At 41.6% G+C, this 21,717-nt stretch overlaps 2 protein-coding genes across 6 annotated transcripts in view; one reads left to right on the forward strand and one right to left on the reverse strand.

Moving 5' to 3' along the window:
* BABAM2 (BRISC and BRCA1 A complex member 2) overlaps positions 1–21,717 on the reverse strand; it is a 425,434-nt gene that overhangs the window by 356,135 nt on the left and 47,582 nt on the right. The window lies entirely within an intron of this gene.
* The window catches only part of RBKS (ribokinase), a 99,659-nt gene that overhangs the window by 33,808 nt on the left and 44,134 nt on the right, over positions 1–21,717 (forward strand). For all 5 annotated transcript variants that reach the window (XM_039530881.1, XM_039530882.1, XM_039530880.1 and 2 more), the window contains exons 3-4: positions 10,846–10,909; positions 13,560–13,622. In XM_039530881.1, coding sequence (XP_039386815.1) covers positions 10,846–10,909; positions 13,560–13,622 — 127 coding nt within the window. The remainder of the gene's footprint in view (positions 1–10,845; positions 10,910–13,559; positions 13,623–21,717) is intronic.

The following is a 21,717-nucleotide window of genomic DNA, read 5'->3' on the forward strand; positions in this document are numbered from 1 at the left end:
AATTATCTTGTCCCTGATTGGTCCTCTGGTCAGGTGTTCCTCAGGTACTGCTTTTTAACCCTTTGCAGGTAAAAGAGACCTTAACCCTTAACTAACTGTTTATGACACCTCGTTATCTCTAGACTGATTCTGGCCTGCATATTTATACCTGCCTCTGGAAATTTCCACCACATGCGTCTGGCGAAGTGGGTATTCACCCACAAAAGCGTATGCTCCAATACGTCTGTTAGTCTATAAGGTGCCACAGGACTCTTTGTTGTTTTCTACAAACAAAGCTCTGAAAAAAGAACTGAATCAAGACAGTAAATAAGGAAGTGTTATTTACTCCTCACAACACAAGAGCTAGGGGTCACTAGATGAAATTAATAGGCAGCAGGTTTTAAACAAACACAAGGAAGTATTTCTTGACACAATGCACAGTCAGCCTGTGGAACTCTTTGAAGAAGCCAAGACTATAACAGGGTTCAAAAAAGAATTTGATAAATTCACAGTCTATCAGTGGCTATTAGCCAGAATGGGCAGGGATGGTGTGCCTAGCCTCTGTTTGCCAGAAGCTGGGAATGGGTGACGGGATGGATCACTTGATGGTTACCTGTTCAGTTCATCAGGGGCGGCTCCAGGCCCCAGCACGCCAAGTGTGTGCTTGGGGCGGCAAGTTACGGGGCTAGATGGACCTTTGTTCTGAGCCAGTATGGCTGTTCTTATGTTAACCTCAAGCAAGCTTTGGTCTGGAGTCAGTTTGAGATTTTTGCAGTATTTCACTCACTAAACATTCAAAGATCATGTATCAGCCCTCAAAAATCATGATTTCAAATAATAAATGAAAGCTTCTTTTTCTTTGTCTTCTGGTTTTGGTGATGGTGAAGTCAGTTTTTATCCCACCCACGCTGGTTCACCCTTCCCCAACAGCAGTCCAGTGGCCATTGTCCCACTTTATGGGTTTGCCCTTATCTAGTTCTGTTTGCCAGAAGTTGGGAATGAGCAACAAGGGATGGATCACTTGATGGTTACCTGTTCTGTTCATTCCCTCAGAAGCACCTGGCATTGGCCACGGTTGGAAGACAGTGTGTTGCAGTCCAGCAGGAAAAATGTCTGACTTGTATCAGTTTAATTAGTCTCCTCTGTGCACATCATATCATGCATTTCCATCTTAATGGTATCTTAAAGATTCCAGGTCATATTTTCTCAGCTTACAAGTAAAATTATGATGATGTGAAGAAAAATAAGGGTCATGCATTATGAATATAATGGATCCACATAAAGAGCAGTGTGGACACCATAAATTGCTATGGATTTTGTTTTCACTACCAAACACTGACCCTGACCCAGTCAGAATGACATATGGCATGTTGCTTTCTGTCTTTTGATCTGCGTATCTCTAGCAGTGGGTGCAGCTATATTTTATATATATATAACAGTAGCATCCATTGTGCTAGACACTGTAGAGGGATATACTGACAGTCACAGTCCTGAAGATGAGACAGACAAAGGCTGGGAGAAATTAATAATTATCTTCATTTTACAGATAGGGAACTGAGGGACAGGGAGAGTAAATGGCTTGCCTAAGGTCATATAGAAAGCCTGTGGCAGAACTGGAAAATATACTAAGGTCTCTTGAGTTCAAGGCCACTATCTTACCCTGAAGCTCATCCTTTCTCTATTGGCCATCACAAAAAAAGTCTGTCTTAACAATCTAAATTAAAGCTGTTCGGGGGTGTGGTGGGGGTATTCTAAATAGGTCTTGACTGTTTCGCTTTTAGCAGCTATCCTGGGATGATCCTAGCTGATTCCTCTAATCTTGGTGTCATTGTTCTGCAGCTGATGAGTTAAATTCTGCTTGTGTGTCCCAGTTGCATTTGATTTTTTTCTCAAAAAGAGTAAATACTGTATTGCCATTTATATAGTCTTTCCTTTTTATAGTTCCTAGCAGTTCAAACATACAAATTACTCTGTGAAACCAACTTAGAAAGAATAGAGTGAAAGAATAGAGTGATCCTGAACCTTTACTTTGTTATAAAAGTGTAGCTGCATCTATAATTCAGCTCAGAATATGTAATCACCTTTTAAACCATGTTTTTCTCCACATTACTAGCTCTGTTATTTTTAGTAGCAAAAACTGGTTGCATTCCCTATGCAAGGAAAAGAGTAAACACTCTTCAAAAAAAGTTAATGACAGAATTTAGCATACGGAGCAGATGGAACAAAAGATGTGTCAGCAAAGATATTTTTCAATACAATTAATTTGCAGGTACAGATTGAGTTTGACTCTCAGACTGCTAGAATTTCATCTGTGATGTCGTCAACCCTCCTGATGGCACATGGAAAAATGCTGATAGCAAGCCAGGGAAAGCACATGTTGAAAAATTGTGAATAAGAATGAGTGTGAATTACATCGAACACTGTGTAGCTACAAGCCTAGTAGAAAGGGATATAAATGTAGTGATTCTGGAATAAAGAAACAATATTTCAGTACACAGTATCTTCTGCAGTCAATAGACCAAGAAGTGTTTGTTTTTCTATTTATAACATATTCCATCTAGCAGGGTCTGAGCATACGTAGTGAACATTTAAAAACAATATATTATATTTATTGATGGTGTCATATTAAATGTACTCAATTCTAAAATGATCTTGATGCCCCATATTCACATCTCCCTGAGGGCAGAGCTTGAATGAATAGATGAGCCTTACACAGTGCGCTGAAGATAAACAGGCAAGGATGCTGATGGTCTAGGGTCCTCCACCAAGAACACCTTCCTTTCAGCATCAAGATGTGCAAATCTAGGAGCTGTAAGCAAAAGTTCCCCACCTAATCAATTTTTGTGACAGTTGAGTAGCAAGAGATGCAAGTCTCTAAAATATCCAGAATCTAGACTTTCTAGAGTGAAACCAGCAAGTTGAAGGAAATATGAAGTCAATCCAGCCTTTGGAGAACAGCTATGAAATGCCTCTGTGACTAAGTAAGTGTGTAGCTATTGCCTTGTGCACTAGCTGAAGCTTCAAAGACGCCTTCATGGTTATCCCTAGGTACAGCACATTGTAATAACACAATTGTTAGGTCACAAAAACATGGATAACTTTGATGAGGTCCCTGACCACAGACTCTATCCAGGAATAATCAGTGATCCAGAAATACCCCAAATTGCAAATCTCCTTGAAAACGATGTGTATGCACCCTCACAAACCAGAGCAGATGCTTATCCCACTTATTAGCATTAATTTCATCTGACCTGGACTGTACTCAACCAATTTTCTGCCTTACAAACTGCTATTTAGAGACATTGACTGTCCCTAGTGACGTTTTAAGATAAATCTCTTGCAGATGTTGTAAATGGAAGTTCCCTTCAAAATATGGCTGTGCAATGGGATGAGCAAAAGAAAAGAATCTTCTTATGATTTAAATGTGTGTTTAGATTTAGGTTTTGTATAGTGTTTGTTGTATTCAAGGTATCTCGCAGAGCTGAGGTACATACGTACCTCACAATAGACAACAAGGCAACCACTTGCACAGACATAGTTTTGAATATTAGCACTTGTGTCATGGACAAAAAGACCATTGGCTAGGACACTGGGCTTATCTCCCAATTCTTTGCCCAATTCATTGGCCGCTGGACAAGAACAGATCTTTATTTAACAACTTATTTGAAGGATGACTCAAGCAGTCACATTTACTGTTGCATTGCACTATTAGTGTTGCCCAGTTTCTGGTGTGGGTCTTTGTTATGCTCATACAAAGCACACTGGCTCTTTTATAGAGAAGACAAAAATGCCACATTTATTGAAAATACAACAGTTAGCATATGCTTTTCAGTCTCTCTCTCTCTCTCTCTCTCTCCTGCCAGTTGATGTTTATATTTACCAGTCTGTTGTAGCTCAAGTCAATCTAATGGCCAGTTAGATTGAGCACGAGTGAGGAGCTGGGCTCTTGTCAGTCGCGATCCGATGGTCCGAGGCTTTGTAGGACTGAACCCAGAGTTCCATGGCAAAACACCCCAGCTTTATAGTTGTAAATTCCCATTTGAGTCCATGCATTTTGCAATGTCATCCTGTAATCATTAGTCCTTAAGTGGTGTTAATTTTGGGGTTTTCTGCTGTTATTATTTGATGGTTATTGTCGGGCTTCCCATTGTTATCTCCTATTTGTTGTCTCATCTTCGGGGGTGCCTGCCTCGCCTCTGAGGTCATCAATGCTGCTAACATGTTTGGCATCGAATACACTGGATGTTTTCTGATTGTCTCCTAGTCTTTCCAAGTCTCTCACTTTTTCTTGATCATCTGAACATTTGTGATGGCTTTCACACCTTATCTTTTCCTGGTGCATGCATTCCTTATTCACACAATCTCTTACAGAAACCTTCAAAGGTATGCAGACAGCAGTATTTTATATTCAGCAGAATACATTGCAAATCAAGCCTTGCTAAATTTTATAACTAAAACAATTCACACTGGGGTTTCAGGCCCTCAACATTTCTCTTACTAACTAAACTTTATAACATGTCCTATTTGTAATGCATATTGAAAACAGGATCCCAGTGTTTTGCACTGATGCTTGTGTTTTGATTTGTAAACTGAGTGCATTTGATCTGGAACTCCCAGAGGGAAAATAAATATAGAATCCTATGATAACATGTTTACAGACTCATTTTCCAGACTATACACTTAAAATGTATAAAACCTAAGCTGGCCACTCATACATTCCCAGAACACTGGACATTCCAGTACTTCCAGGAACAGCATGGGCCCAACCCTGCAGGTGTGACCCTGCCCTTGATAGTTTGATGGTGCATGTGAGGTCATGCCACACGGGAAGCACCATCTTTAAGAGCATGCTGCCCCGCCTCTACCAACATGACCTTGTACGCATGGTGTTTGCAAGGTCATGCCATACAGGGGGGTGCCATTTAAAGAGCTGGAGGGGGTAGGTGGTGTTCTCCATCAGATACCGGACAAAGTCATATCCATTTTTGTCCCCCTACCAGTGAGAGACAAACCTCTCAGAAAGGGGACCATCTGGTTTGATACCAGACAAGTGGCCTCACTTATAACACCTGATATTTTTGCAGTGGGGGAGACTTAGAGCTAGAAAGGTATTTTAAAACTCAAAATATGGATTGCAGTTAAAGCGAACAATGGAATTACTATTAATATTTCAGTCTGAAACTGAATAATGGCAAAAAGTGCAGGATAGAATTATAGTGATGTGGCAGTGTCACAATATTTAAGGTTGCATCACTACTTCTGTTTAAAGGTCATCCCCTTTCTAAGTCCTCCAAAATTGACATGCTTAGCCAGATTCCTTTGAAATATGGTCTGTCTCAGGAGAGTGCAGAGTAGAATTAGTGACGCAAATTTGGAGTTGTTTGATCCAGGGGTTCTGGACATATAATTCGCTCCAAAATAGACATTTAAAAAGAAAAGTTTTGAAATGTTTGGGTTGGGTTTTTGTTGCGCAGAGCTAGAAATAAATAAATATTGATGCTGGTCAATATGGTCTCACTCTGTTGAGTTTTACCCAAGGTAATGCATGCATGGCACTCAAACCCACTGGAAGGTTTCCAGTCCTGCTGTTTTATAAGCTTAAAAGCTCAACTCTTGTAAGTGCTCTACAATCCAAATGGTTACAAGGATTGCTTTGAAATTTGATGTTCCTCATTGGAGTGCAGGGTAGTGTTAGTGTGTCAGACTTGGGGTTATTTAACTGTGGGGTTCCTGAGTTACAGCTCTCCCTAACACAGTTTCCTTCTACTGCCTTGTACTGTGAAACTGAAAGGTACAGGATGAATCACCGACAGACCTCACTGAGGCTGATTGCTGTGAACTCACCTTCAATTAACATAACTAACAAGAAATTAATCACAATCCCCCTGTGATGAAGTGGGAATTTTCTGTAATATTTTATGCATGATAATTTACTTGATTAGGGATTGTTACCCAGAGGGTGCAGAAGGGTTAAGATGGTCTTGGGGCAGAGCAGGAGACGTGGTGCTTGGGTCCAGTAATTGTCCGGGGTGATATGAATGGGTCATTAAGGGCTGGGTGAAACATTCATATCAATGAAATATCCAGAAAAACAATGGGAACCCCAAGGACTGAACAATTGACATCTAGCAACAGGAAACTCCAGCAGGTGAACACATAAACTCAAAAGGGGGTCCTTCAGGAGGAAGACAAAGGACAGAAAGGTGTCAGATGTTAAGGACTGGCCTTTACAGAGAGACCGAAGCTTTCATCTGGAACTAACAGACAAAGAGAGAGAGCCAAAATGGATTGTACAGCAGCTGAGACAGAGCCTGAGGTTGACCAGTCTGAACTCTGTCTTCACCTTTGCTTCTAAGGACTTTCCAGTGGTGTTTTCTAGTTGACTAATAAAACCCTTCTCTGTTTTGAAAAGGCTGCCTGGTGTCATTACAAATACTTGCTGAGGTGCATTGATCTCTGAAGAGAGTAAAAAGTCTCAGAACAGGACTTTATCTCAGTTGAATTCACTGGGCAGAGCTCATGGTGTGAAACAGGAGTGCTGGAGCTTTGAGTCTCGGCAAAGCCACTCCCTACAGCGACAGGAGACATTCTCTTGTCACTGTAGTTAATCCATCTTCCTGGATAATCTTAACTTCCATTGACCTAATGCTGTCTATGTCGGGGGTTAGGTCGGCTAACTACATTACTCAGGGGCGTAGCTGGGTCGACTTAACTTTAGTGTAGACCTGGCCTCAGTCATGAAGATCTTGAGGCCACATGGTTTGACCCTAAAGAAGACTGGGACCCCTTGGGGGTCTGGCACACTGAAGGGGCTCCTCCAAAGGATTGTTTAAAAGCTGGGGCATAACACAGATTGTGTGGATCCATGACACCTCTTCCTAAGCCCAAAGGAGTTTTGGAGTGAGTGGCGGGGGGTTGCTGCAATTTGAGAATCATGGGTGGCAGTGTTGTTTGTGGGGAATGTAGTCAAAGTATTTAGCGAAGAAAAAGTAGACCTGTGAATGCTTCCTGGGAAGGGGAGAGTTTTGGAAGCAGAAGAATGAGGGAATAGCAGGGAGAGAGGTTTGGGACTGTAATGACAGGAAGGGGGATAATGGTGAGGGGTCCGAGGATAGGGGAGAGTGTTTCAGGGCTCAGGTGAGAAGCATCCACCAGCTCTGCCAGTGCACCCAACCACCTTGTACCCCAACTTTCCTTCATAGACTAATAGATTCCAAGGCCAGAAGGGACCATAGTGATCATATAGCCTGACCTCCTGTATAACACATGCCACAGAACTTCCCCAAAATAATTCATAGGGCATGTCTTTCAGAAAAATGTCCAGTCTTGGTTTAAAAAACCCCCAGTGATGGGGAATCAACCATGCCCATTAGTTAGTTGTTCCAGTGGTTAATTACTCTCACCATTTAAAATGTACACCTCATTTCCAGTCTGAATTTGTCTAGCTTCAACCTCTAGCCATTGGATCATGTTATAGCACTTTCTCTGCTAGATTGATGAGACTCTTATTAAATATTTGTTCCCCATGTTGGTACTTACAGATTGTAATCTCATCACCCCTTAACCTTCTCTTTGTTCAGCTAAATAGATTGAGCTCTTTGAGTCTATCACTATAAATTATGTTTTTAAATCCTTTAATCAATCTTTTCTGAACCATCTCCAATTTATCAATACCCTTCTTGAATTGTGGATCCCATCATTGGACACAGTATTCCAGCAGTGGTCACAACAGGGCCAAATATAGAGGTAAAATAACCTTTCTTCGCCTTCTCAAGAGTCCACTGTTTACACATCCAAGGATTGATTTAGGCCTTTTGGCCATAGCATCACACTGGGAGCTCATGTTTAGCTGATTATGCACCACAACTCCCATATCTTTTTCAGAGCCACTGCTTCCCAGGATAGAGACCCCATAATGTATGTATGGCCTGCATTCTTTTTCCCTGGATGTATACATTTTACATTTAGACATATGGAAATGCATATTGTTTGCTTGAAGTTGAACCCAGTTTACCAAACAATCCAGATAACTCTGTATCAGCAACCTTGCATCTTCATTATTTACTCTTCACTCCCCAATTTTTATATTATCTGCAAACTTTATCAGTGGTGATTTTATGATTTCTTCCAGGTCATTGATAAAAATGTTAAATAGTGTAGAGTAAAGAACCAATCCCTGTGGGACCCCACTAGAAACACACCCTCTTGATGACAATTCCCCATTTACAATTACATTTTATTATTATTTATAATTACATTAACAAGCTTTTAATCCACTTAATGTGTGCCATGTTAATTTTATCTTTGTAGGTTTTTTAATCAAAATGCCATGTGGAACCAAGTTAAATGTCTTACAGAAGTCTAAGTATATTACATCAACACTATTAATTTTCTCAACCAAACCTGCAATTTCATTTAAAAAAAAAAAAAGATATTGAGTTAGTTTGACAGCATGACCGGGCACTAACTTTGGCATCCTTGTCACTGAGGTTGCTGCAGCACAGGAAAGATTACGGGCTTAATTGAAGTCAATTAACTAGTTTCTGTTGCGGATTACTGATGCTTGGGTGGTAGTTACTGGGCTAATGAGGCAATTGGTTCAGTAACTGGAAGGGTATGTTTGGAAGGAACAGGAATTACAGGAGAGCTCAGTGGGTGCACCTTGGAGAGAAAAGAGAACTGTGTGGAAAACCACCTGCTGTAAACTTGTGGTACATGCTGTTATCCTTTGACACTGAAGATTAAATGCAGGCATGATGAAAGAGAATCAGTCTGCATGTGTTTGTGGCTAGCAGGGGCGGCTCTAGACCCCAGCGCGCCAAGCAGGCGCTTGGGGCGGCCGTTTCCCGGGGGGGCGGCATTTGGCTCCGGTGGAGCTCCCGCCGGCATGCCTGCGGCAGGTCCACCGGAGCCCGGGACTAGCGGACCTGCCGCAGGCAAGACTGCGGCGGGTCCCCTCTTCCCGCGGCTCCGGTTGAGCTTCCGCAGTCATGCCTGCGGCAGGTCCGCTCCTCCCGGGCTCCGGTGGACCTGCCGCTGGCACGTCGGCAGGAGCTCAACCGGAGCCGCGGGAAGAGGGGACCCGCCGCGGGACCGGGGAAGGGCGGCGCAGCGCTCCGCGCTGCTTGGGGCAGCGTGATCTCTAGAGCCGCCCCTGGTGGCTAGGACACTGCAGGAACAGTCTGGGATGCGGTATTCACCGGCTAGGTGAAGGGACGCTCTGTGACAGACAGGATCTATTTTCCATAAACTCATGTTGATTGGCATTAATTATATTAGCCTCCTTTAATTCTTTATGTTGAGTCCTATATCATCATCTTCATTATCTTGCCTTGAGATCATGGAATCATAGAAGATTAGGGTTTGAAGAGACCTCAGGATGTCATCTAGTCCACCCCCCTGCTCAAAGCAGGACCAACCCCAACGAAATCAATGTCAGACTGACGGACCTATAGTTACCCTGGTCATCCCATTCACCCTTTTTATATATTGGCACAACATTAGTTTTCTTCCAGTCTTCTGGAACTTCCTTGGTGTTCCAAGACTTATACAAATCAACATTACGATCCAGTGAGCTCCTCACCCAGCTCTTTTAAAACTCTTGGATGCAAGTTATCTGGATCTGCTGATTTTAAGATGTTGAACTTTAGCATATGCTATTTGACATTCTCCTGAGATACTACTAGACTGGAAAGTGTATTATCATATATTACTACACCATTTTTATTGTTTCTAAATACAGAACAGAAATATTTATTGAACACTTCCACATCTTCTGCATTATTAGTGATAATTGTAACATTTGCATCTATTAATGGATTGATACCATTGTTAGGATTCTTTTTGTTCCTAATATACTTAAATGACTCCTTGTTGTCCTTTACATTGCTGACCATAATTTTCTCCTTGTATCCCTTTGCTTCCCTTACCAGTTTTCTACAATTCCTTCTGATTTAAAGCTTATGATTTATATTTATACTGTCAACTTCCCCTTTCTTCCATTTGTTACATATTATTTTTATAGTTGCCTTCCTACACCCCATCCCTTGGCTGGTACACTCCAAACCATTTGCACCCCCAACTTTGTCAATGCAACCCTAACCTTCCTATACCCCCAGCACCGCCAATACACCCTAATCCCCCTGAAACCCTAGCTCTGCCAGTGGACCCCGACCTTCTTGCAGCCCAAAGTTGTGCCAATGCATTTCAACCCCCTCCATCCAACTACTCTGCCAATGCACCCCAACACATACATAAACCCTGCACACATCCACCAATTAACTTATGCTGTGAGTTCTTTGGGGCAAGGACTGTCTTTATTATTACAGTGGCATGTTAGATGGAATCATGTGGGTAAGACTGAATGGGTTGTAAAAAGGGGTGAAGTATTTGTACATTTCAGCAAGAGTGGACATAGCAGAATAAATGTTTGTATGTTAATCGGGCATATTGGGGCATTGCTGAAAGAGGGCAGAGCTAAGGTTCCATGGACAACCTTAACTGTGCATTTCCTGGTTTTCAGACTTTTTTTGCTCAACTCAGCAGTCTACCAGGGTATGACGTGCCACCAAGCAACCATAACTCTTTCTTAATGTAGGTTTTTGCCACTGAATACTCAGTTTAGTGTTAGAAGGATGAATGAATTATAATGCCAGTGATGCAAGGTGAGTGTGAAAGGTGCATTATTTTGTTTGTATCTGATGTGCTTTTTATTTTAGAGGTGGGAGAAAGCTGTAAAATGCTATTTAATCAAGTAACTGAGATAAAAGAGTCTAAAAGAGCTGTAAAATAAAGTCTAGTGTATGATGGTTGCATTACACCATTTTGCGGACTGTAAAATATTTAATGTTCATAACTTCTTTGCAGGTTGGGAAAGACTCGTTTGGCAATGATTATATTGAAAATTTCAAGAGAAATGGGATTTCTACAGGTAAAATTTCAGTTTTAAAAAAATTTACTTTTTTAGATAAAATTTGAAACTAGAGATGGAGGAGGTGAAAGGGTAGATTGGTTAGGTTGTCTAATTCACACACCCATTCTGGTGCAGAATGGTTCTCTGCAGTGTATTTGCCATTACTTTGTCCGGCTGGTTTGAATTGGCCTACATTAAATCTTTAGGCCAACATTTTCAAAGGTGGCCATTAATTTTGGATGCCCAATTTGAGGCACCTAGAGACTTGCATTCAGAGGTTCTGGGAACCTGCAACTCCATTTGAAGTCTATAGGAATTGCACATGCTTAGCATGTCTGAAAAATGAGGTTCAGGTAGAGCACCCAAGTATTGAAGCATCCAAAATTAGTGTCCACTTTTGAAAATTTTGCCCTTAATTTTTAGCCTAAATGTTCAATGTTGATTTAGAGCAGAAAATAGCAGGATCTAAATCATTGTCAGGGGATGGCAGACTTCAAAGATGGAGAAAGTTCTACTCTCATAAAAGTCACTACAAAGACACTAGTTTCTCCTTAAAGTGTGGTTTGGTTCTACTCTGTAATGTGAATTTATATAAATGGAACCTTCTTACTCGGCATGTGTGTGTGTCTCGAGTCATATCTATTCACTTCAGTGATGAAAGTAAATTGTTGCCTTTGACTCCTGTTAGCCTTGCAAAGCCAACATGGCTAAGAGAGAGTGAGAGATTTGCTTTGTTTTGCTGCTTTCTTCTTGTGTATCAACAATGGCCTGATGCAAAGCATCTTAAAATCGATGGGTGTCTTTCCATTGATTTCAGTGGATGTTGGGTCAGGCCCCAAATGAAAGCAGTGAGGATGCCCAAGTGTCACTGAAGGCATAATTGGACAGACAGGGAGGTTGCACTGTTGTCTTTACCAGCCTTTAGCACTTCAGTTACTAATGATGCTGTGTGAGAAGTGAACAATCCAGCTTGATTCTCACATCCCAGGCTGACCTTGCAGGGCTAGAGTTAAGGAAAATATCTTTTTGCTTGTAAACTGAGTACATTTAATCCATATATTATAATGAAGTAATAACAGTCCAACCCTTGCAGTACACACATGCTCAATAGAAACTCGCTAAAGCATTGCAGCTATTGTCCCCAAAGGTTCCATCTGTATTGAGCATTGTCTACTCTAGCCCAGGGCTGTAAGGAGCTGAGCAGGATCGTCCCTCAAATGTAGCTCTGAGTTGCTAACAACCATTATTTTGACTGAAATTTTCAAAAATAATAATAATCAGCCAGAGGCAATCACCTGGCATGGAAAATTTCATTCCAAATGGCTAATGTTTGGCAAAGTTATATGTAACTGAAAACTGGGTTGTATAGCAGAAAGTCTTGGGCAACCATAATAACAGGCCATACTACCAGCTCAGCCTGTAATAATTTAATGGACTGGATTAATCCAAAGAGGAAATGTACAGCCTCACCACAACCTCCATCTTCATTAATGTAGGCTGCTGTTCCTTCAAAAATGTAAATCAGAGAATTAAGAGGGGGAAATATGCTGCATTACACCTCTACCCCGATATAACACGACCCGATATAACGCGGGTTCGCATACAATGCGGTAAAGCTCTGACACGCTGCTCTGAGCAGCGTGTTAAGGGTGCCGGGCCGGGGCCGAGGGGTTCGATAAGGGGTAGAGGGCCTCAGGGGCGGTCAGAGGCTCCGCCCCCCCAGGGTCTAGGAGGCAAGCGTTGTGGGGGTGCAATTTTGGGGGCCCCGCAGTCCCAGGGTGGCCCGGGGGATTAGCGGGGGGCCGGGAGCAGCCCGCTCCACTTCCCTCGCCCCTGCCCCAGCTGTGTTGCTTGGGGAGGGGACTTGAGGGAAGGGATCCCCTCCACACTCACCAGCAGCAGCGGAAGCAGAGTGGCCCGGCCCCAGCCCGCTCCACTCCACTCCACCAGCTCCCAGGAATGTGGCTTGGCCAGCGGTGGGAAGCGGAGCACCGTGGCTGGGAGCTGGTGGAGTGGAGCGGGCTGGGGCTGCGTTGTTCCGCTTCCCACCACAGGTGAGTGTGGAGGGCATTCTTTCGCCAACCTCCCCGCACTCATCGGCAGTGGGAAGCGGAGCAGCCCGACCCCAGCCCACTCCACTCCGCCAGCTCTCAGCTATGGTGCTCCGCTTCCCACCGCTGGTGAGTGCGGGACCTTTCCCTCACCTCCCATCCTCCCCAGGGTGAGCTCCTGGGGGTGATTATGGACAAGGGTCTCTGGAGGGGGTGGTCTGGGAACAAGGAACGGGGGATCCAAAGCAAGTTTGATATAACGCGGTCTCACCTATAAAGCGGTGAGATTTTTTGTCTCCCGAGGACCGCATTATATTGGGGTAGAGGTGTATTTCAATGCTTTAATTTTCTCCAGCCTAGAATCTGTTGTTTTACTGGATAAAAGTATGCTGTCATTGAAGCAGAGACATAGCTACATTGAAGAGCATTGGACTCACATTTGCTTTTTTGCGGGTGTAAGTTAACAGTTCTTTTGTTGTTGTTGTTGTTAAGCTTCTTTGGCATTGTTACACATGAAATAGTTATTAGCATTTTTAAGTGTTGGAGGTTATGGAAGATTAAACTGCATCACAGGCTATTGTTGAAATAATACAAACAGTAACTTTTCCCTTTCTTAGAATTTGTAGGTCAGACTGAGGATGCTGCTACTGGAGCTGCTTCAATAATTGTTAACAGTGAAGGTACATATTTCACGTTCTGAGTGGTCCCCTAGTAAGCAAAGTAAGCTGCAAAAGAAATTTTTCTCTGGTCTTTGTTAGTTATGGGGGTTTTCCCTCATTTACAGACAAATTCTGTCATCCTGACATTTCCACACTTACTCATCCTACGGACTATTAGTGGAGCACAGTGCCACTCAATGTGAGTAAGGGTGGGAGAATCTGACCCTTATCGTATCTACATATGAATAGCTATAAATAGACTAGCCCACTGATTCATCTAATCTGACACTGGCCAGTACATGGTGCACCAGAGGAAGGGGGGGGGGCTAAATATAAAAAACTTCCCCCATAATGTACCTAGCAGATTTACAATGGGAAAAGGGTATTCCTTCCTGACCCCAGCACATGATGAATTTATGCCAGGAATTATGAAATAAGATTATCCTTATTATCTTAATCTGCATAGCTACAGATATTTTGGTTCTCAGATTATCCAGTTGTCTTTAAAATCTTGCCATAATATTTGACTCGGAGATCCTTCTGTAGTGCGTATGCTCCAAAAGTGGCATTTGACCTACATATTAATTGTCTTTTAATTTAGCATGTACCTTTGCTTTCATATTTTTGGACAGGGTAGAAAAGAGGGAATTAACCATTTTTTATATTGTCTTTCATAGTGACTAATTTAACTTCTGCTGATTTTTTTTTTCCTTTTCAAACAAATTTTGCCTCATACTCACTAGCCTGTGAACTCTTTGAAAAAAATTACTAAGGTCTAGATTGAACCTTGACTCAGCCCAGAATAAGGATCAGGATGTGACAACTCCATCCCAGGAGCTGGCCTGTGTGACAGGTTGGATCAGAGAAACCCCCTTGGGAACTGCCAGCTGATGTGCCAAGACTACTTCTGCCCCTGCTTTCCCTGCCAGCCTGGGAATCCAGCACCCTGTCTTGTTGAGCCAGATACGCCCGTCTGTTTCAACACAGACCCAAGGTCTGAATTACGTGCCCCAAAGCTGCAGACTTAACCTGAAAGAATCTTACAGAAGTGTTCCTGTCTTTAACACTCAGATGCCCAATTCCCAATGAGGTCTAAACCCCAAATAAATCCGTTTTACCCTGTATAAAGCTTATGCAGGGTAAACTCATAAATTGTTCGCCCTCTATAACACTGATAGAGAAGTATTCACAGCTGTTTGCTCCCCCCCATACATACTCTGAGTTAATTAACAAGTAAAAAGTGATTTTATTAAATACAGAAAGTAGGATTTAAGTGGTTCCAAGTAGTAGTGGACAGAATAAAGTGAATTACCAAGTAAAATAAAATAAAACACGCAAATCTAAGCCTAATACAGTAATAACCTCACCAGTTCCAGTAAGCTTCCTTTTACAGACTAGTTTCCTGCTAGTCTGGGTCCAGCAATCACTCACACCCCCTGTAGTTACTGTCCTTTGTTCTAGTTTCTTTCAGGTATCCTTGGGGGTGGAGAAGCTATCTCTTGAGCCAGCTGAAGACAAAATGAAGGGGTCTCCCAGGGGTTTAAATAGACTTTCTCTTGTGGGTGGAGGCCCCCTCCTCTCTCCTATCCAAAGTCCAGCTCCAAGATGGAGTTTTGGAGTCACATAGTCAAGTCACATGTCCATGCATGACTGAGTTTCTTACCAGCGAAACCACATTCCTGGGAAAGCCCCGATGTGGATTGATATCTCCCAGGTTCATTGTTGGCTTAAGTGGTTCCTGATTGGACACTTAATCTGCTGGCCAAATGCTTTACTAAGGCTATCAAGCAAGCAGACAGCCAATATTCCTAACTTCACGTACAAAAATGATACATGCATACAAATAGGAGGAATGTATTCAGTAGATCATAACCTTTACATAGATATGTTACATGGTATATGTAGCATAAAACATATTCTAGTTATGTCATGTATACATTCATAAGCATAGTCCATAAAGCCTTATGGGGGGCACATCACAGCCTGGAAAGGGAATTGTGACTAGGGCAAGTTGGAAAGGTTAATCTGAGTGCAAATATTAAGTGCATTAGTTAAAGCACATTAACCCCAGTTTGGATACTCACAATCAGAAGTAGTGGCCTTAGTTCCCTTTAGTTCAGTGAATTAAGATAGACATACCAGAGTCACAATTCCTTCCCTGATGTTTCTCCATGACCCTCCCCGTCTCCCATTCTGGCGGAGTAAGTTTGGGAAGTCAATTACTGAAGCTCTTGAGAGTGAAGCTTGCATCCCTCACATACCTGACCAGCTACTTTGGTCAGTGACTGGGGGAAGAGGACAGAGCCATGGCATCGCCCACTCCAGGCCCCTCTCATTCTCCTCCCTGCCCACTTCCCATGGGAGGAATATCCAAGAAATATTGTCTGTGCTCTACACTGGACCCAAGGTTCAGGTTGGCTGAGTAAGGGACGGAGTCTTACTTCTCCTTTTAGTCCTCTGCTGGGCCGAGTAAGAAAGAGCATGATTTAACCTTGAAACAGTAGTGAGTGACTTGTTGGGTTTTCAAGAACCCTGTGATCTGTTCTGAGGGATAACAGACAAAAACTTGTGGATTAAAAACTTTTGAAGCACTAGGAAACAGAGCCATGACGATTGTCCACTACTCTGAAGTTTATGGTGGATTTTCCTAGAAACTGATATTGGTACAAAAGTTCATTAGAAGTTTTGTGATGTGGAGGATGAACTGAACAATGCATTGTGGCACATAGGTTATTTCTGTCAAAAATGGACAGTTCCTAAATTAAGTTACCAAATCTAAAACTGGCCTCATATTTCACATAGAAGCTGCTGCTAGAGCAAAGCGGGTCACGACTGTGCTGTAAAGCAAACAGATATACGGAACTGTAGCGGTAATGGTTGTTACTTCTACTTAAAACCGTCTGGGGCCCAAATTGATTAGATTACAATAAAATAGCAGTACTTGTGTTCTGTGCTGTTACAAGAGAGACTATTTTATTTGAAGAAGCCTGGCAGATTTGACCTATCAAGTTGTACAGTACTGATCTAAGGGCTTGTCTACCCATGCAAGTTGTACTGCGATAGCAATGCTGGTATAGTTTAAGCAGTACGACTCACCCATGTGGATATAGTTATGTCAGTATAAAAGAGCTTATATCAGTCTGTCTTATTCCTATAAGGGAAGGGTTAAAGTTCTTTGAAGAGTCTGCATTATTTTGTTAAGATAATTCAGGACAAAGAAGAGAGACAAATGCTAAATTTTGTAAAGGACTCTGCTATAATTAATTTTAACTCATAAGCTAATTAACAGAATCACTTGTAAATTCTCAGAAAATTCTATAGGCAGAGTGAGTGCTGTAAGTTTTGGGGAGAAAGCACAGTATTTTTTCATACAAAACAAAGAGGTCGAGTCTCTGCTTTAAGAGCAAAATGGAACTCAGTATATGGAGTCACAACCAACATTTCCATTATGTGGTCCTGTGAAATCCACAATTCAGATGCGTTGCAAAGTTTAGCTTTTGTGACAGCCTTAGAAATCTGTGTTTTTCTGGAAATTTTCACTGCTTCCAGATAGGTGCTTACTAAACATAAACTCCAGCTTCCCAAGCGGGCTTGTCAACCAAGACCTTGCAGATGGTGGTATTTCCCCACTCCCCACAAAGCAAAGAACTGTAACATGCCTCCAACAGTTTTTCTGAACATTTTCCCTCTTCAGGTGTGTAGTCCCACTTTCCACTTCCACTTACTGCTGCATCCCCTTTTCACCTCCTTTCCCCCACCACTTTTACCACTCTTACAGCACCCTGTCTCCTGACAATGTATTACTGGTTTATAGGAACTCTGTAAAATTATTATGCATATTGTTTCTGTTTTGTTTTATATAAATAAAGAAGCAGTTACAAGGCAATCTCTATATAGGAAAGAAACTTCCTTTATGGGTAGGTTATGCCATATTATCCCCTTCACAGTTTTGGCACCTTCCTCTTCCTATGATATATCTGGCACTGGCCATTGCTAGAGACAATACCGGAGTAGCTGAACCACTAGTCTGATCCAGTCTGGCAATTCCTTCATGCATAGAAAAAGCCCAGAGAAGGAACAGCAAGGACTGTGGCAGGCAATGATCAAAGTGCATTAGCAATACAAAGTGAGGGCACAGGACTGGAATAGTAAAGACTGTTGCAGGTTAGAAGCAAGGTGCACTGGCAGAACAGTGTGTGGAAAAGCAAGCACAGTGCCTGCCTAAATTAACGTTGACTATAGGTATTGCTGCTATTCAGTCATTTCATGAACGCTGAATTCTCACACTTTTTATAAAGCGTGGGCACATTTCAATATCAAAGCACTACATGTACATGTACCCACAGAAAGCTTTTCAAAATACACATTTAGAAGTGACTAGCAAAACAAGGCAAAAAACGTGCAGAACATGAATGTCAATGTGACTGAAATATCCTTTGCATAAAGTAAAACACATGTTTTGGTCCTGCGGGCTAAGAAGAAACTGGTACCTGGATGTAGCATCTTATTTTAATATATTGGGAAAATGGGGCTTTTTAATGTGTTCAGCAAGTGACTGTAGAGAAACTACATTACCATGGACACACCCAAAATTTGTCCTTATGCTCCTGAACTCTGTGATTTGTCAAGCAACTATTTCTCATCATATTATTTCGTTGTCACAGACATTATCATTTTTTTCCTATGAAATACTGTGCAGGAGCTCTGCAGCCTTTACTGCAGTTGTACTGATAGGTTGAGAGACTGCTAAGATGTAGTAGAGTTTGTCCGCCGCAGTGCAGACTATGGGAGTGTGAATTGCAGCACATGGTAAAGCGTTGCACTGTAACTGCCCTGCATAGACCCTGCTAATGTGAACTAAAAGGAACCTAGTTTACATTAAGGTAGTCCCATTAGTCCCTTTTAGTTCACACTAGCAGGGTCTACATAGGGCAGTTACAGGGCAATACTTTAGTGCATAGTTCAATTCATGCCCCCATAGCCTGCACTGCGGGGCTGTGTAGACAAGTCCTTAAACACCACTGATGGCTTGAGGGCTCTTTCACATGTATTCTAAAGAAAAACTGTGCCCCTGTTGTATTTGGCAGTGTGTTCTGAGCCCTGGTTTACATTACAAAATTACTTTGCTATAACTATGTCACTCAGGGGTGTGACTAATCCACACCCCTGAACAATGTAGTTATACCTACCTAAGCGGCAGTGTAGACAGACTATGTTGGTGAGAGAACCTCTCTTGCCGATATAGCTATTGCCTCTCATGGAAGTGGATTAGCTAAACAGATGGGAGATGCTCTCTACCATCAGTTTAGAGCATCTTCATTAAAGAGCCATAGTGGCACAGCTGCATCGGTGCAGTTGTGCCGATGCAGCGTTTTAAGTGTAGACATGCCTTGGATATTCCTATCATAAGGCATTTGTAGAATGTATTTAAAAACAGCACTTTAAATTCATTTGGCAGTTTTCAGGGTTTGTCTATGTAGGGGTACTCAGAAAAATTAATCTGTATTAACTGAAGGTGTAAATTTAAATTGGATTAAACTGCATTAAGCCCAAATTTGGATTTTTTTACTCAGAAATGAAGTGATCTTAATTCAGTTTAATTTAATTCACTTCCAAAGTGAATAAGGCCAATTTAATTCTATATAGGAGTATCCACACAGGAACTGAATGTGGTTTAAACCAGTGGCTCTCACCACAGGTACGTGTACCCTGTGGGTTTGCAGAGGTCTTCCAGGGGGTACATAAATTCATCTAGATATTTGCCTAATTTTACAACAGGCTTACATAAAAAGCACCAGCCAAGTCAGTACAAACTAAAATTTCATACAGACAGTGACTTATTTCTACCGCTCTGTATACTGAAATGTAAACACAATATTTATATTCCAATTGATTTATTTTATAATTATACTGTACAAATGAGAAAATAAGCAATTTTTCAGTAATAGTGCACTGTGACACTTTTATATTTTTATGTCTGATTTTGTAAGCAAATCATGAGGTGAAACTTGGGGGAACGTAAGACAAATCAGACTCCTGAAAGGGGTACAGTAGTCTAGAAAGGTTGAGAGCCACTGGTTTAAACATTCCATTAAAAAAGTTAATTAACCTTTTGGTACTTTTCATTGTCTCTGTTCTTTCTGAAAATCAATTTTAAAAACATCACAAAAAATAGATAATTCAGATTAACCTTCCTGAGTGACTCCATGTAGCCCACAGCCTACTGCTAGTGGCCTCCATCTTTCTGATAAGTGATGCTGGCAGGGTTAAAAGCACCGTTGAAAGCAGTATCTATGTACTCAGCATTCATACTGGTTTAAGTATCAGAAGGACTTTTTAAATAAGGACTAAATCCCCATCTGGTGTAAATTTGTTTAGCTCCATCTCTTCAGTGGAGCTATGCTAGTTTACACTGGTTGAGAATGTAGCCCTTGCTATTTTAAATGAAATGCCTAAAACCCTAATCAGCAAACCCTTATTCACATGAGCAGTCCTTAGTCATTTAATTGAAATCAAGATCTACTAGTGTAAGTAAGGGAATTTCAGGATAAACATTGCACAGAAATGATTTTTTCCTGGCTGCTAGTGTCCATTGCTATTTAATACTGTTTTATTGTCTCTGGTGCTGGGTTCCCACCTGCTTGGTGTCACCAATGTCCTTGTTTAAGCAAATTGGTTGCCATAGTAGTAGACTCAGAAATGCTAACTTTGAATATTTTGAGCCAGATTCTGCTCTCATTTATACTGGTATAAAGTTGAAATAACTTCATTGTCTTCAGTGGTGTTACTCCAGACAAAATCAGTGTAGCTAAAAGCAGAATGTGCTCTAGGATGACCAGATGTCTTGATTTTATAGGACAGTCCTGATATTTGGGGCTTTTTCTTATATAGGCACCTATTTCCCCACATGACCCCCCACCCCATCCCGATTTTTCACACTTGCTATCTGGTCACCCTAATGTGATCCATTATTTCACTAAATGTTGGATTGAGCCAGTACTGGCTGGTACAATATAGTAATATTGTATTTCTTTAGTAGGACTATTGGTCTAAAGCAAAATATAAGTCTCTAGCCCTTTATAGTTGCAAAATAAAACCCTTCTGTCTGTGACCCATTGCAGGACTGTCTACCTTGAATCTGCAAAAACAGGTTGAAACAAACAGCTACAATTATCTTATTATGACATTAACTCTAAAGTTAACTATTTTGCTGCTCATTATTTCAGCAGGACCGTGCAGGTACTTCAGTGGGTAGAATTTGGGATTGTAAGTAGCACACAGTTCAGGTGGAGGGCCGCCACAATTTTATTCCATCTGACTCCTACAATTCACCATTTTTAGCTTCTCACCATGTAAACTTTCAGAAGGTATGTTGGGCAAAATGGATGCTGTTTGCCTTTGAATATTCCTATAGCAAAATCCAGATACTTTTGAATGGCAGATATTTGTTGGAGAGGTTTCCTGCAACCAAGATGCCCAGGCTTATCTATTGAAAAACAGGGTGTCGGCCAAAATGCTGAGGGTTTGCTATTCAAATGCAGCTGTTCTAAACCAAGCCACTGACAGTGGAGTTGTTTTGGAAAGCTTGGGATCATTGTTCCATTGTCCTGCTTTCCCTTCAGAATGTCAGCATGGAGATATGCTTTGCATGTTCCTTACACAAGGGACTTTGAAGTCTCGTTCAAGGAAAAAAAATGCATTTTTAAAACCTAGCCTTTTATTCACCGAGTAACTCAATCCATTACAGAATCAGTGGCCTTTAGTGATTGGCAGCCCCTAAAGGAATCTTCAGTGGAGGCAGGCAGTAGGAGCTGTAGATCAAGGAGCAACTGGTTTATTGAATTTAATACTTAGTGATTAATAATACATTTTAATTAGCAGGCATCCATGCCTGAAGGTCTCTCAGTATCTTAACAGAATAACTAAAAACAGAACTGCAATCAAATAAAGGCAATATGCTTGGGTTTGTTTTGTTTTTAACACAATAGCAAGAGCCTAGAGTAATGAACCTCCCCATCCAGTTGTATATGTTAAACAACCAACCAGAATAAAAAGGACACCAGAAGGGATTTGAACTGTTGCCCTAGTTGTGCTTTACAGCATATCCATTGGAAGA

Source organism: Mauremys reevesii, linkage group 3 (genome assembly GCF_016161935.1).
Source record: "Mauremys reevesii isolate NIE-2019 linkage group 3, ASM1616193v1, whole genome shotgun sequence".
In the NCBI taxonomy this organism is placed as follows: domain Eukaryota; kingdom Metazoa; phylum Chordata; order Testudines; family Geoemydidae; genus Mauremys; species Mauremys reevesii.